Raw genomic sequence first — 17,031 nt, 5'->3', positions numbered from 1 at the left:
CATTTTTCTGATTAAAAAAGGGAAATCAGCTGGCATTTAATATTTGATTATACTTGACATGTCTAACTAAAGATGGTATCAGTTTCCATGAGAACAATACCTTTTATAAATCAGAAGATATGTCATGAAGGACCTAGCTTGTACATTCTATTTGATCAAACAAAAAAATATTTTACAGGTAGCATGCAAGGTTCCTTATCAATCAATACACAATTGTCCTTTAGACACAGAAAGCCATCAGAACATTGATGATAGAAAACGTACCTTGTCTGTAACAAGAACATAATTTAACCGGAGGCTGACTTCATATCCATCCTCATGAACCGTAGCAGAAATGATCTGTAGGAAAAATTACACAAAAAGATAAACCGACTGCTGAAATAATATGTGATAGAACACCATCTTTTTTTTTTAACAACTTTATTTATTAATCGAAGGCATGCAACAACTGAACAACGAGACCAGTGCATTCCCTTTTGTTAAGTCTGTATAGTCTGAAAGGTTATCACCCTCCACCTGTCGTAGTCTCTTTAGGGTGCCCCTTGTCCATTAGCCTCTGAGCGTTTTCTGTTTTATCCCCCCGTCTCCCCCCACCATACCCCTCTTTTCCCTCATAAACTTGTAACATTTAAACACCAACTTTTGGGATGTAGAGAACAAGTCGGGAAGTGTTCCCAACAAGAAAATTAGTCTTAGATATAACACAGTTAAGAGTTAAACAACGTGCATGTTCCTGAGTAGACGCGGCTTGAAATAACGGGCTTCTCCGTCTTTCACTAGTTCATGGATGGGCGACTATGTTGTTAGAAACCTTGTGTACTTTCCGGATCTTAACCCACTACCATGCAGACTGCGGTCCTGACTAGTCTTTCCAATTCTGTGCTAGAGTAATTCTCGCCGCTGACAGAACATTTTATCAACGTGGCTCTGGGCCGTGTCATAGCATATTTCCCCTCTACTGGAACTCCCAGCAGTATCGTTTTTGGGGACATCGGCAACTCCACCCCTGTAATGTCTTTGATGTGACCCAGAATTTCTTTCCAGAAGACTTTTGCTTTGGGGCACGACCACATATGATACAGGTCACCTTTCGCTCCGCAGTTCCTCCAACAATTAGGTGAATAGGACCTGTTAATTTTGTGGATGCGTTGGGGGGTCAAATATCATCTAAGGTATAGTTTATATGCCGATTCCTTAATTGTGGTGCATCTGGAGGTGCCGTGCGCTCTTGCTCAGATTTGGCCCCACTCCTGCTCTGTTAAGGGTGCCTCTAAGTTTTTATCCCAGCACACTCGATATGAAAGCACCTCCTCCGCTCTGGCCGTGGAGAGTAGTCTGTAAAGTCTAGACATTCCTTTCGTCGTCTGCCCTTCCCGTAAGGTCAGCTCCAGGCCTGACAGTGTCCTCGTACCCGCCTGCTTCACTGTTGGGTGGGTTATCCAATGCCTGACCTGTGTGTATCTGAAACGCTCATTTTCCTCTAGGTCAAATTTCTGCTGGCATTCCGTGAAGCACAGTGGGGAGCCGTTAATATATAAGTCACGTAGGGTCAATTCTTCTGCTCCTGTCCACCCATCCCAGATCCTCTGGAGGCCCGGTGAGAAGTCGGGATTGTGCATTAGTGGGGAGTTAGGGCCTGGCCCTCATGGGATTCCCTTCCTTTTCCTGGCTGTATCCCAGTTGAGCAGGGACCACTTAGTCGCTTCCAGGAGAAGGCCCCCTTTCTCTCTGTCCCAAGGCTTCAGGAATATTAGGGCTTTTAGGGGTATCCTCGTGGCCGCTTGTTCCATTTGACACCAGCCTTTGTAGTTATCAGGGTTGGCCCACCGCAGCATTGGGGCCAGCTGGGCTGCTAATATGTAGCCTTTCACGTCCGGTACTCCTAGGCCTCTGAGGAGTGGTGGACGCGACATGATGCGCTTCTGGACCCCAGGTTTCTTCCCCCGTCATATGAATGTAGATATCGCGTTCTGCAGTTCTCTAATTTTGGCCTGAGGAATAGTCATGAACACCATTTTTATGTTAACAAAAAATCTGATATGAACATGGCTGGCAGGTACGATTTAGCTAAAGGTTAAGTTCATATTTTACTTACCAGTCATCACAAAACATATTCCTAGACTACTGTTAAACCTTAAAGTGTCATTTTACTGTGGAATAAATATAACATCTAAACATAGCTATTTGGCACATCGCTATTACACATCTTTGGTAATGTGGAGTAGAATAACAGAATAACTCAGTCTGGGGAATAAAAGTACCGATCAAAGAGATGTTATTTAAAATAGTAATAATTATCAGGTTGACAATGCTTAGCGACATTTATCGTGCAGCTTTAAGGTACTGTGAATAATAGGTATTCCTATTATCCTAATGTGATGAATCCAGTGATATCATCACTAGAAACCTGGTATGGGCCTTGTCTCACGTGGCCTGGAAAAGGCAGCCTGACCCTGGGGTTGGTTTCAAGAGGAAGGATCATGGAGGAGGAGACTCATGCCAGGAAACAGAAGGGATTTATTTACCTCACCATTCCTCTATAATGACTGAATTTACAATGGCTTATTGTAAAGTGGAACAACTTAATGGCACTCATTCTCTTAAGAACTCCAATTCCCATAATAGCAGAAGTACTGGGACGAAGAAGAGGAATTAAAAGGCGATGAGGACTCAGAAGTGTGCGTATTCAAAGGTGCGGTCTGGTCATTGCACCATAGAGGGATATTTAATGCCCAGGATAAGAGCCAGTGGTAGTGTTGTGATGAAGTTGAAGCACAGGAAAAAGCAGTCAGATCCATGCGGGAGGTGTAACAGAGGAAGCGCGAGCCATCCATGGTGCAGGTGCAGCCGAGGAGAGAAGCCTACCAGTAGAAGTCACCCCAATGGGTGAAAATCCAAAGAACTGCAGAGTACGCACAGCGGAAGATGGTGTACTAAAGAGAAGCACAGCTGCAAGGAAGACACACTACCGAATCAATGTGAAGCAGACTGGAGAAGCCGTGGAAGATCAACAAAGCTTCTATTGCCCCCGGGGACTGCACCGCTGCTTAGCTGAAGCTCGCCGACGCGGGAGAAGGGACAGAGTAATGTCCAAAGCACCGCTGCAAGACCTGACAAATGAAGGGAGCTCCCACGAAGAGCCAGTGAGTGTTCACAGAGTGAGTACAGACACCGGAGCGCTCATGAAAGCAAGTTGTCACAACTTAATGTTTTTTGAATACCGAGCACTTAATGAATTCTAGCAGAACACATTTAATGAATAACAACTAATGAAAACAAACGAAGATAAGTGGCAAAGAAGAAAGTATTAGGGCAAACCCCCAGAGAGGACAAGTTGGAACCAGTATTGCCTACAACCAAAAGGCTGTTATAAGACTTTGTGCAAACACCAAGAGAGGAAAGGTTATAACCAGTATTGCCAAGAGTCTATTAAGGGACTTTGGGCGACGTACCAGTAGGGATGTTTCTAACCATCATTGCCTATCACCAAGAAACTACAGGTCTAGCAAATCAAGACAACCCCTGGGAAAACATTCTTATCCAGCATTACCAACAGCCAAGAGGTTATCAGAGACTCTTAATAATACACCAAGGCATAAATTCCCTTCTAAGAGATATAGTATATAGTATAAAGCTTGTATCTCACATTGACAGCAGTCAAGAAATTGTTAAACCATGTCAGAAGACTGGCGTGGATATTACTGGAATCAAACCAATATGTTGGAAGTTAGTGGTAGGAGTTTTGTACCTGGCAGGCAAGTATACCCAGAAAGGTCTACTAGTAGTTAGTCCTGGCAGGCAAGTGGACTAGGAAAGAAGTTGGTAATTTGAAAGTGTTATGGCAGAAAGAGTTGGAGAAAGAACCTTTATTGAATGAAAATAACTCATATGCTTTATTCAATGTTCACAAATCATAGCATCAATGAAACAAGATGTCTGCTATCCTGATAAAAGAATGCTGTTTTCAAGAAGAGGTACTGAGAAAGAATAACGTGTTATTTTAACAAGAAGATGTTGTCTATGATAACAGAACAATTGCATTTCGGTTTTAGAACTGTGTGTTGGAATAAAGTCAAGCATCCTTGAAAAGAGATATTGTGAAATACATTGTGTTGTTTGAACTATTACCGAGTTGTGGTAAAAAGGACATTTGTTATTTCTTCAAGAAAGACTTTGTGGTTGGAGAAGATTTTTCAATTTCTCTGAACAGAACTTTGCTGGAACAGAATTATAATTTGAGCATTCCTGAATTGATACAGGGGAAGGGAATACAACCCTGGCCATAAGGAGCGTTTCCAAAATATATTTAATTTTGAATTGCAAATCTTGTTGAATCAAAAGTCAGCCATATTTCCCTTGTGTAATTTGATTGTGTATTATTAGTCTGAGGGCCAGAACGATTATGGACACTAGGTGGGTTTTCTTCAGTTTTAATTTGCTAGGCAAGGACTGTTCTGTTAGGTTAGGGAAAGTGAGGCATTTATCAGAACCCTTTTTCACTTTGAATAAATGACAAACTGAGAAAACTTTACCTTTGTGTCCATCTCGCATTTCTGACCCGTCAAACCTATAATAATAATATAACAATAATTATTCATTTATAAGGCACTTAATGCCCAGAGGTTTCTAAGCACGGCCCTGGGGAATCGAACCTGTGTTGCTCTGTGTCGTCTTGCTTCCAAGGCGAGTGCATTGCCACTGAGCTATCCTCCCGAGACGATGCAATCATATTTCTGGTTCAACCTTACATTTCTTCTATATCAGTCCACAGACCTCTTGACATTGTACCAGTATGCCACAGAATTCATGCAAATACATCTCAAAGTAGCTAAATTAATCTTTGTTTAATAAATGTTTGAGTTCAAAATAATATTTAAAAAGAGATACACATGGATATATGTGAAATAATTAATTAAAAACACTATTTAGGGCATTAAAAGCACACAAATATACATTTTCCAGGGAACTAAACATTATTAAATGCAATGAAACAATCAGTTTACAGTGTAAGGAAAAACATGTAAATAACTAATGAAGAACAATGTTTATATATAAATAGTGAATTGTAATGGTTGTATATTTCTGAAGTATTCCAAAATTTAATGATGATCTATCACTTGATTATTTGATATATTGCATATATTGATTTAATAAAAATAAAGGAAACAATACAAAACATACACGAGGAGATGAACGCTGACCAAATTCACCAAGGAAAAAGTTAATTACCTGTAACTGTTGTTCTCCAGCATTGGTCTGGCATGGATTCACATGCTCATCAATATTCCCCGTCGTCAGGCTGGGAATCCTCGGTAAAGAAAAAAATCAGTATCAGTTTCGTTTCTGATCTGTCTTTCTTAGTAGTAAATGATCACTGATCTCTGGGTCATACTGCCCCCAGCCAATGACTGCCCTCTTCCTAAGCCCCTCCCCTAGCAGACATCCTCAGATTTGGTAGCACGTAAAGTGGCAGTATGAGCAAGTGAAGAGCCGCAGAGGGGAAGGAGGGAGGGTTTCCATGTGAATCCATGCCAGACCCATGCTGGAGAACAACAGTTACAGGTAAGTAACTTGTTCCTTCTCCAGCATGGGGTCTGGCATGGATTCACATGCTCATGAATATAAGAATACATAGCAGTATACACATGCACAACCACGGGAGATGGCAACAGGCTCAACATTAAGCAATACAACAACTCAACAGTAAGCATCTCTTACCTCCTCACCAGGCTCACCTCAAGCAAACAGGTTGCTCAGCTCGGCCTGCGACGAAGGCGACGGGAAGAAAACTGGCAACACCAAGGGCTCGCTGAGGTGGTAGTCCGAAGGCACCTTGGGCATAAAGGAGGGGTGCGTCCTCAGCACCACCCTCGTGTCGTGAAAAGTCAAGTATGGAGACTTGCAAGATAGGGCCTGGATCTCTCCCAGTCATCGTGCGGAGGTGATGGCCACGAGAAATGCTGTCTTCCACGACAGGAACTTCAACGGCGCCAAATGCATAGGCTCGAATGGGGCCCCCATGAGCCTGGTCAGCACCACGTTGAGCTCCCACGCCAGGGCAGGGGCCTTCACCGGCAGGAACAATCAGAATAAATTCCTTCACCAGGCGATGAGACCACAAGGACGCCCGTCCTGTAGTTCTGGTTTATCGGGAGATGGCAGCCAGATGTATCTTGATGGAGGCGTGAGCCAGTCCAGCTTTGGCCAGCGATAGTAGGTACAGCAATACTTGAGGGCCCGTAATCCGCAGAGGGTTAATCTTCTGTGCACAGCACCAGACAGAGAACCTCTTCCACTTATGTCCATAGCACTTGAGATTTGAGGACACCCTGGCTTTTGCAAGAACCTCTCAGCAGTCAGCCGCGATATCGTATCCTCCAAACTCTAGTGCTGCAGGAGCCAAGCCTGCAAGTTCAGCGACTCCGGGTCGTGATGAAGAATGGCGCCTCCTTCTCTGGAGAGAAGATCCGCGTCCGTCACCAGCTTGATAGGTAGGGATGCTGACAAGTCCAGATGGTCCGGGAACCAGATCTGTCACAGCCACGTCGGTGCCACAAGGATCATCCTGCACCTGGACCTCTGGAGCTGGTTGATGAGAGGGAGCAGCAACAGCAACAGAGGGAACGCCTACAGGAACAGGCCGTCCCAAGGGAACAAGAAAGCATCGCCCATGCTCCTCGGCTGTGTGAACCTGCTGGCGAACCTCTGGCACTTGGAGTTCGTCGCTGTCGCGAACAGGACAATCTGTGGTTTGCCCCATCGTTGAAAGAGCCGATCCACCTGGTCCTGGCGTAGTTCACACTCGTGGCACGAGCGCAGCTCCCTGCTGAGTGAGTCGGCGATGGTGTTTTTTATTCCTGCCAGGTGGAAGGGAACCAGAAGCATTCCCTGGGCGACGGCCCAGTGACACAGATCCTGGGCCTCCTTGTATAGGGCTGGGGATCTGGTGCCTCCCTGCTTCCCGATGTAGAACATCGTGGTGGTGTTGTCGGTGAAGATCCTCACCACTTTGTCCCTGAGGGTCGGAAGGAATGATTTGAGCGCCCAGAACACGGCTCGTAGCTCCAGGATGTTGATGTGGAGAGACCTCTCTTCCGGGAGCCAGAGGCCTCTTGCGTGGAGATCTCTGGTGTGGGCCCCCCATCCCTCCAGGGAGGCGTCCGTCGTCACCGTCTCCTCATACGCTGGGGTCTGAAAGTCCGTGCAACACGATCTTACTCTTTTTACAGAAATAAATGAAATAGCACAGTCAAAATTATCTGTAACAAAATTGGAAGAGAGCGACGAGAACAGTCGCAACATTAAACATGTTGATAAGACACTGGAATTTCCCTCTTGTACACTGACTGAATAGTTTCGCACTCATGCACACTGCCCCCGTACTTAGCAATGTATAATTACCTAATCTGTTCAGCATGTGAAATTCTTCGGCTGGTCGCCTTCTGGTGGTGACAATTCCCTCTTCAAGCATCCCCAGTGAGAACAGGCATCTGCAGTTACTCAAACCGGGGATTATTGTCTGGAATTCCCAGTCTCTGCAGCAGTGCAGCTGGGATCTGCTTTTTCAATCAGGAACTCCACAGCCACCAGTCGGGTCTTTCTCCGAGCTGTGTAAAATGTATTCTGCCTCTCTCCTTCCCCCAGATTCTACAGGAAAACTTGGTTACAGCCTCTAATTTGATGCTTGTCCAATAAGAATCCCCTATGTCCTATCCTCCTGCACACAATAGAAATCTTTTACAGTAAGCAACTGTAACAAAACTGATTTCCTGCTATTCAAGTCTTTGCTTCCTGCAAATACTGTGGACAGTGCAGCACAGAGCAGCAAAAAGAAAAAAAAAATCTGGATGCACGTTTAAAATGACTTTCAGAGTCTGCCTCATTTTGCGGTGGAGAACACATTATATTATTAAGAAGTTAAGATCAGGTTAGTTTTGTTAACGAGGTTAGTTTATTAATTCTCAAATGTGTCTCTTGCAACAGAGGAATTTCAGGTGATAAAATGGTGTACATTTTGAATGTGAAAAAATGTGTGCTTCTGAAATGAGAACATGGTTTGTTTTTTACCTGTGTAGCCTGTCTTCATTTACATGACCATAGGTTGCACTGGCAACACATATCTTGAAACAAATGCATCATAGCAATGCACCAAACCCATGCAATGGCGCTGCACTTCAAAAACATGCTATACATTGATCCTGTGCAGTGGTGCTGTGCTCTGTGTTCCCAAAACATGCTAATTAATCTTACATACCCCACCATAGAATCGCCCGACGGAACTCCCTCGTTGAGCGGGATCCTGTCTTCGAAGCTGCCCGCCGCTTGAATCCAGCGGGCGTCGAGGAACTCTTGTAGCGGATGCATCCGAAGTCTGCAAAGGGGCACAAGGTAAATGCATGAGGACATCATCCCGAGGAGGGACTTGATGGACCTCACCCTGGCCACATCTGTGGCTAACAGGCGCTGCACCTTGCCCAAAATGGCCTTCGTCCTTTCTTCCGACGGAGATGCCAATCGCTCCACTGTATCGAGCTTCGCTCCCAGAAACAGTGCCACCTGCGACGGAACCAGGTGGGATTTGGGGTAGTTGATGGCGAATCCCAGTTCCATGAGCAGGTGGACGGTCCTCGCTGTGTGTTCAACAGCAAGTTCTCTTGACCTTGCACGGATTAGCCAGTCGTCCAGGTAGGGATAGACGTGGATCCCCTGCAGGCTCAGCCGCGCCGCCACTGGTGCGAGGCACTTGGTGAACACCCTGGGTGCCGACTTTAATCCGAACGGCAGGGCTCTGAATTGGTAGTGACGCCCCTGGACTACGAATCTGAGGAACTTTGTGTCCTTTTAGAATGGGGATGTGGAAGTAAGCATCCTCCAGGTCCAACCACGATAAGAAGTCGCCCTCCTCCAGCTGTCCCAGCACATGCTGGAGGGTGACCATCCTGAATTTATGTGCCTTGGTGTACTTGTTTAACCGATGCAGGTCCAGGATGGGGCGCCAACCGCCTGTCTTCTTTCTGACGAGGAAGTACCTTGAGTAGACTCCGGAGCCCCGGAGCCTCTTGGGGACAAGCTCAATGGCACCTTTCTTGAGCATCGCCCTTACCTCCAACAGCAGTTGAGGGACGTGATTCTCCTTCCTGGCCACGGGAGGAATGCGAGGACACTTCTTTTGAAATTCTAGCGAGTGTCCGCGGGCCAGGGTGTCAAGCACCCAACGGTCGGTGGAGATGGACTCACACACGCTGACGAACTTAGTCAGCCGGCCTTTCACCGGGGTGCTTTGGTGGGGGTCTGACGCTACGGCCAGTTCAGTCCTGCTTGGAAGAGGCCTTGCCGCCTTGGCCTCCTTGTCGACGGCATCGAGACCCTCCTTGCTTGCCGCGACCTCTGTAGGCCTCCTGGGATGAGGAGCGGGAAGCCTGGCGGTACGTAGAAGGGCCACCGCTGGATCCCTTGGAGGCTCCCCGTCTGCCTCCGGAGCTCCGAAAGGGCCGCCGTAGCTGAAGGACTCCTAGGGCTCGGGCTGTCTCTGTGTCGGTCTTGATGGCCTGGAGGGACTCATCCACCGTCTTCCCAAACAGGTTGTTGCCGTCGAACGGCTTATACAACTCTCTGGTCTGGGCGTCCTGGCGAAAGTCTGTCGCCTTGAGCCAAACCCCGTTGCCCAGCTGGCGAAATCCGGTATCGGCAATGTTCGTTGCCACCGTTAGGGCGTGATCCGACGCCACCTCACCTTCCTGCAGAATCTGTAGCGCCTCCGCCCTCTTGTCGTTCGGTAGGAAGTCTAGCAGGGGAGCTATCTTGAACCAAAGCTCCCTGTCGTAACAGGCCACAATCGCTAAGGCATTGGCCGCCTTAATCGTCGTTGCCGCCGATGAGATGACTCGTCGTCCCATGGAGTCCAACTTCTTGCCCTCGCTGTCCGGCTGGGAAGTGGAAGTTGAAGCCGCCGCACCCACCGCTTTCTTCTTGGCCGCTGCCGAGATGGCAGAGTCTGGCGTAGGCTGGGCCCTGAGGCACAAGGGGGCGGTATCGGGGACCCGATACTTCTTCTCATACCTGTCCCTTTTGGCGGGTGTCGTGGAAGGGTTCTTCAGGATAGCCAGCCCTTCGTCCCAGGTGTCGTCGAGCAACAGTACCGCGAGGACCGTCTTTCTTTTGGCCTCCCGTCGTTGGTAAAGAAAGCCTTCCTTTTTCTGTTCCTCTGGGCAGAGCTGGAACAGCTCGGATGCCCTGGCTATCATGGCGTGGAAAGAGCCAATTTCTTCGGGCGGAGAGGCCCGACGGGGGGGGGGGGGGCGGTGAAGGAATGTTCGTGGTATCATCGACACCGTCGTCGTCCATCCCCGTCGCTGTATCCATCGCCGTATCATCCCGAGGGTCCGGCGAGGGGGGATGAGGGGTCCACAGGCCTTGTGGGCATGAAGGGCGGTGCAGGGTGGACTCTCCTCCGCTTGTTCGGAGGGCTTCCCAACGGTCCTAGTTCTGGATCCTCCGTAGGGGTCCCTGGTAACCTCGCCCTTATCTCAGTACATAAGGATTGGATCGCCAACAAAATGGCCGCCAAGCTATCCTGGGGCTCGGGCAATGGCTGCGACGGGCGGGATGGCTGCTCCACTGGGCCCTCGTCGTCGCTATCTTCGATCGCATCAGCAGGATCCTTCCCCTGGGATCGAACCTTCTCGAACCTCTCGTTGAGGCCTTTCACGGTTTCCACCAGATCCTCCTGGGAGGCTGAATCCGAGTCCGTAATGGCCACCGCCCCCCCCCCTCGTTTTCCACCGGGGTCTTCACGGGGGTCTTAACGATGGGCTGGAAAGAGGATTCACTCCGCGGTGGCAGGGAAACTCTGGGCCCCGAGGCCGCCTCCACTGGCGCAGTCTCTGCCAGCTTCGCCAGGGCCGCTGTGACAACCTCGATAGGGCCTTTGCCGGTTGGATCAAGGCCCTCACTAACATAGGTGCGTCCTGGGCCTTTGCTTTGAGGGGGGGGGGGTCATCGCCTTGCTCCCCCTCGACTCCCTTCGAGATCGACCAGGGCCTCTCCAGAAGCTTACCCGGGTTCTCGGACTTCCTCTTCCCCGAACCAGAGCGCTGGCTTGTGGTTGATCATGCTGGGGAAGTCGCGCCCTGCTTGGCAGCCGAAGAGCCCGACCTTTCGGCGCTCCCGGTGCCCGCGGACTTGTGGTGCTTGGCCTTCTGTTGGGCCCCCTGTCTGGGGCGCCCTCACAGGACTTAGAAGACCGCTCAGACTTTTTCTTCGCCTTCTCACCTGCTGTGCCCTTCTCCAGCCAGGCGGCAAGGCGGGAATGATGATCTTGCTTGGTCCGTTCCGACAGGTTCTTGCAGAATGCACAGTCCTTCTCCACATGCGTCTTGTCCTCATGAAGGCAGTAGAGACATCTCGAATGCTCGTCCTCCTTGAGAACATTTTGCAATCCGCATCCCGGGCAGCTCCTTAACAGCTTGGATCCGGGAGTCGAGCTTCCCTTGTCCTGGGCCATGTCCGTTGAGGTAGGCCTCGGATCTTCTGGAATCCTCCAAGAAGCGTAACTCGACGAAAACTTCACCCTTGAGGGGCGTAGAAAAATTCCGATAATGGGGACCCATTTCCGAAGTAGAAACGGTGGAGCTTGAGGTTCAATTAAACCGAAAAAATGATGCATGTGCCGCATTTCCTGAATCCAATGTTCTCAGATTGTAGCCATGTATTGTCCATTGGGCTTCTAATATCTGGCAACAGTGAGGGACTTTGAGTGTGTTAGTCCTTTTAAATTTGATTTTTTCTTTGTCATCTACATAGTCTTTAATATTTTCGTCCAGTTTGAATAGATGCCAGTGTTTCCTCAGAATTTTGTTTGTTTGGTGGTTACTACTGTATTTGGTTACAAATCCAACTTTTTGTTGTTGTTCTGATATGTCCTTCCTCCTGGTGGGCTCAAGTGCTTGTTCCCGTGTCATTGCCTTGCTTTTGTTGTATGCCTATTTGACACACTCTTTTGTGTATCCCTGCATTCTTTCGCAAAGTTTGCCCAATTTTGACAATTGATTCTCGCTCTAATGTATTAACCCGTCGGTATATTCAACATTGTGGGTCTGTGGTGACAACTACTTGCGTGAAGCGTTGAGTTAACCTCAGTGGTTTTTCTATAGGTTTGTTTCTCCAGTTTAGCATCTTCCACATATATTGTTAAGTCCAAGAAGTTAATGGAAGTAGCGTTGCATGTCCCCGTGAATTGGATGCCAAATTCATTGTTGTTGATTCTGTCTGTGAATCCATGGAATTGTTCCGTTGATTTGTTCCAAATTATTAGGACATCATCTATAAATCGCATCCATAGTACCATCCTGTCATTGTATGCTTCATCTGTATGTACCACTTTGTCCTCAAAAAGGCCCATAAACAGGTTAGCCAGGGCTGGGGCATATTTCGTGCCCATGGCCACACTTTTCGTTTGTCGGTAAAAGACGTTGTTGAAAGTGAAGATGTTAAAGTCCAGCGTTATCTGTAGCATTTCTTTCATCATTTGGATCTGATGATGCAGTGATGCAGACTCATCTTTAAACGAATAGTCTATGGTTGTTATTGCCCAGTGGTGTTGGATGGACATATATAAGGCCTTTACATCTAGCGTTGCCAGCATGCATTCCTTCTTCCATTTGACCAATTTCAGTTTTTGAATTGCATTGGTAGTATCTTTCAAATACGATTTTAGTTTACTGGCCCTAGGTCTCAGGATATTGTGTAGGTATTCAGAAATGTTCTCAGTGGCAAATCTTATGCCACTTAATATTGGTCGGCCTTCTGGTATGGTGTCAAACTCTTTGTGCACTTTTGGAAGAAAGTACATGGTTGGTGTTGTTGGTTCTTTTATCATCAAATATTTCTCTCTTCGTCTGTGAGTAGTCCCTGTCTGTGCCATTTCAGAATGTATTCCTCCAAATGTTGAATTATTTCACTTTTCGGATTAGTAGTCAGAGTTGTATAGCAACCCAGTGTTTTCAGATGTCTATTGGCCATCTCCAGGTAGTCAGTCCTCTCCATTAGGACAATATTCCCGCTGTTGTCGGCTTCTTTAATCACCACCGATGTATCCAAGGCAAGATCCTGTAGGGCTTTGAATTCTTTGTAGGTTAAATTGTATCTCTCATGTTTTGCTTGTTTCTTTTCCGATAGGTTATAAAAGTCTTCTGTGACCACTTTATAAAAGGTGTCAATGATATTGTCAGGCGGTATTTGTGGCACAAATTTAGATCTAGGTTTCAATTCTTTTGCCAATACAGTGTCTGGCTTAATGGCAAGTTCCTGTAGTACATTACTTGCATCAAAAGTCTCTGGTTCCCCCAATGATCTTATGAGATAAGCATTTTCTATTTCTTGAATTGTTAGATCACTTCTTTCTATTGATACTGTAGTCAGCGGGTACTTTGGTTTAGGAAAAAAATGTTAGTTTCAATTTGCAGATGAACTTGAAGTGGTCAATGTGTATGTCCACATTGTTGAATCTTGATGTCGGGGCAAATGAAAGTGCCTTCACAGTGGTCGAAGTGTATGAAAAGAAGTAGTGAAACTATGTTCCCTACTGGCCTGCCCCGCTCCCCACAAAGCCCATCGCAACGCCCCTTCCCACGCACAATACAACCGCCCAAACAAATGCATCTGCTGTTTAAAGTAACATTCAGTGCAGTTCAAGCTTCAATTACTTCCTACACTTTTATTTTAAAATAAAACCATTCCAGAAAGGTTTATTTTCAAAATAAAAGTATAGGAACAGTAAAACTTAGTTTAAAAAAGTATAGGAGCACTGCTCCCAACCGCTCCCGCCCACTTCGACCACTACTTGTTCAGGATCTTCCTTTTATCTTCTGTGAGGTTTCTGTTAGATAAATTCAGAATTAGATTGGGCGTTATTTGGTTTTGCTGATTTCTTTCGCGGTTGCCCTATACCTCTTGTTGAAATGTTCTAGTGCTTCTGGGTTGCCCGAGTCTTGCACCCCCCTCTTTCCTCTCCCCCTTGTGTGGGTTGGGTTTGTGCTGTGTTTGTTGGAAGTTGAAAACGGACCTGCTTCTGTGGAAGGTTCCTTTTGCCTTTTTTGTATTTCTTAATTTGATTCATTTAGCCTGGGCTACTTTTTTCAGGTCCCTTATCACCTGTGCTTCCAGCTTCTATCAAAGTATTCTCACCTTCCGATTCTGCTTCTGAACTCGCTGAAGAGGTGTTAGGCGTGCTATTTCAAGGGCTTTTGATATTAATTGTATTTCTCTTGAAATGTGTAGACTCTGTCGTCTTTGTAATCTCTTTCATCCCTGTAACATTTTCTCAGTTTTACTTCGTCCTGGTAGTTCTTGAATATTTCATGCATCTAACCCGCCTAATTACAAAAATTAACTAACACAAGAATACAAACGGTAAGGATGATACACTTATATATGACATAATTAAGCACTTGACCAACCAAAGAAGTTACGAATTATGTAATGCCATAATGAATTATGCAATGCTAACCAGTAACTGAGATGCTTAGACTAGCCCAACTTGGATTAGACACTTATTAACCATACGTACAAGCTAATAATATAATGCAACTAGACCTCCCCAAGTACTACTAAATATTCTAACATTGTATGTGAGATGAACTAGTAATAATACCGATTTGTTAACACGGTGGTGAATATAAACATATTCAGAATCTAGACATCCGTTAAGGAAAAGCTATCAATTGGAAATGTGTACGCACGGATTCCAACCGATTAGACAATACGAAGCACAATATGTTGGGAATTATAACATATCTTATCTTATCTTTCCTATCTCTTTTCTCTAACCCCCTAATAATCCTGCCCTACACCAACCCCTTAATCTCTGTGTAATTACAATGATGTATTGAAATCAATCAATATTGTTTTGGAACACAACTGTTAATCCTGACAAAATGGATGAATTTTCTTAACTTGTGTAAGGATTTCTTTGTACTGTATTTATAAATAACATATGCCCTGATTTGAAAAAGGCGGCTACCGCCGAAACACGTGTCATCGTAAGAGGCAACTAAAAGATGTTTTAGCAATAAACCAAACCTACGGTTGAAAACTGAAAACTGGGGCAGATCTATACAAGTGTTTTTGTTGGCTTTTATGTGGTGGTTTTGTGGCTTTTGACCACGTCACTCATGAAGACGTGATGGGACAAAACACACAATTTGTCTTAAACAACTGTACATTTCAAGATTGAAATGCAAACAACGACAAGTGGATAGGTGTCGGTAGACTGACCAGCCCTACCTAAAGCCAAAATTGTGACTCATAATATATATTTGAGGCTTTAACAAATATAGATTGTGCAACTAGAAATAAAAGATTTTTTTAAACAGCTAAATATATCTTGGCATAGTATAATTATTCCATTTTGTAGGTTACAGTGAACCGTTCTTTCTTGATATTCCCTTTTAACCTTGTAGATTAAACAATTGTTTTGCTGGATGTAATTAAAAACAGGTTTCCAAGAAGAGATGTAACAGACGAAAGTTCATCTAAATTCTACAATATAATGTAGAGTTAGGACTAAAAGAATGCTGTGAAGAGGCGGAGTCAGCCAGTCATAGTGATGTATTGGTGTAGTGGTTGGAGAGGACAGACAACACACACTACCCTCTCCTGCTGCTTTTGTTATGATATATTTTCTATAGAATAGTTTGGAGTTTTCAATATGCACTGATGGAATTATAAAAAGCTGCAAGATTCACAAGGCCACTATTTAAAATCATAACAAAAGCAGGATGAGAGGGAAGTGTGTCTTGTTTTTCGGTATTATGGATCCCTGTTCAAGGGATAGGTCTGTTATTCAACTGGTGGTTGGCGAGGAGACATCCACTTCAGTGGTGAAGTAAGCTTGTTTCCCTCATTTGTGCCACCAGCTTGTGCTGCCACTGCGTCTTGGCTCCTTTTTCCTTTTGGAGAACCATTTGATCCGGTGGATACTGTCCCACTGGGAATGGCTCTCCAGTACCTCATACCAAGAACTAGCACCTCAGTGTTCCAGCATTGTGCCGAGTTGGAACAGTTGAGACTGATTTTGCTTAATAATTGCACTTGGAGTGGATTGGTGAGTGGGGGTGTGGGTAGATGGTGCTGCTAGTCACGGTTGGGGTGCTGTACTTTCTATAACTGCACTTCAGTGTTTAAGGCAAAGGGAGCTTGTCTGCTGTACCCAGGTGCTCTTCCTGATGCTGGTATTGCAGATGGGAGGGGATGGGGGGTGATGTCTACAAGTCCTTGGCCACCTGGGTATTGTGGCAATGAAATAAAATGAAGAGCAATCTAGAATGCAGGAAGGCTGCAGCATAGATTTGATCAGGTCTGATGCCACAGGAGACTCCTAGATGGAGGTGCGGCAGCGTCCTCAACTCCTGTAGCAGTTTGGAGTCCCCACTGACATTTATGGAAAAGGACAGTTGATAGAGAAATGGTGCCACCCTACCATTTACCATGGTGAATTTGCTCAGTTGTGGTGAGGGAAAGCCATGAGAAGAGGAGGGGTGGCGGGATAATCAGAGAGAAATACTTCTAAAATATTTTGTGGCACAATGATCCCCATGTGACATTAATATTCAATGATGGACCTGTGCTCTGCCCTCATGCATAGCCCGGGGCTAATGACTTTTGGATGCTCATGCAGCCACCATTTTGTGCATATGTTAATCCGCAGTTTGAAGGATAAAACAAAGTAAGACAAATGGTGGGGGTCCTGCAGCATGTACTCAGTTGGAAAGGTGGGGTAACCGGAGCGGCTAACCTGGATTCTGGGCCTGAAGAGACTTGTATATGTGCCCCAGGACCCTGGAACCATTCATGGGCGCAATGATTCTCGCAAGAATGAAGTGCCGACATATGATTAACTCCACTCGACACTGACATTTATTCACAATGTGGTGAGGAGTGATTTAGGGCAGCAAGGATGTGGGTGCAGAGCTGGTGGGTGACGCATAAATGGAACACAGGTGCAGCGATCCCCTTTGCCTTGAAACATCATGT

At 46.0% G+C, this 17,031-nt stretch overlaps 1 protein-coding gene across 2 annotated transcripts in view; it reads right to left on the bottom strand.

The window, feature by feature from the left end:
• Positions 1-17,031, bottom strand: part of DZANK1 (double zinc ribbon and ankyrin repeat domains 1) — a 1,110,268-nt gene that overhangs the window by 282,151 nt on the left and 811,086 nt on the right. For both annotated transcript variants that reach the window (XM_069607537.1, XM_069607538.1), the window contains exon 15: positions 265-339. In XM_069607537.1, the coding sequence (XP_069463638.1) occupies positions 265-339 (75 nt within the window). The remainder of the gene's footprint in view (positions 1-264; positions 340-17,031) is intronic.

Source organism: Ambystoma mexicanum, chromosome 4q, assembly GCF_040938575.1.
Source record: "Ambystoma mexicanum isolate Mex_15411 chromosome 4q, UKY_AmexF1_1, whole genome shotgun sequence".
NCBI lineage: Eukaryota > Metazoa > Chordata > Amphibia > Caudata > Ambystomatidae > Ambystoma > Ambystoma mexicanum.
Note: the sequence above shows the minus strand (reverse complement) of the source record. Positions and strands in the feature narration are given on the sequence as shown.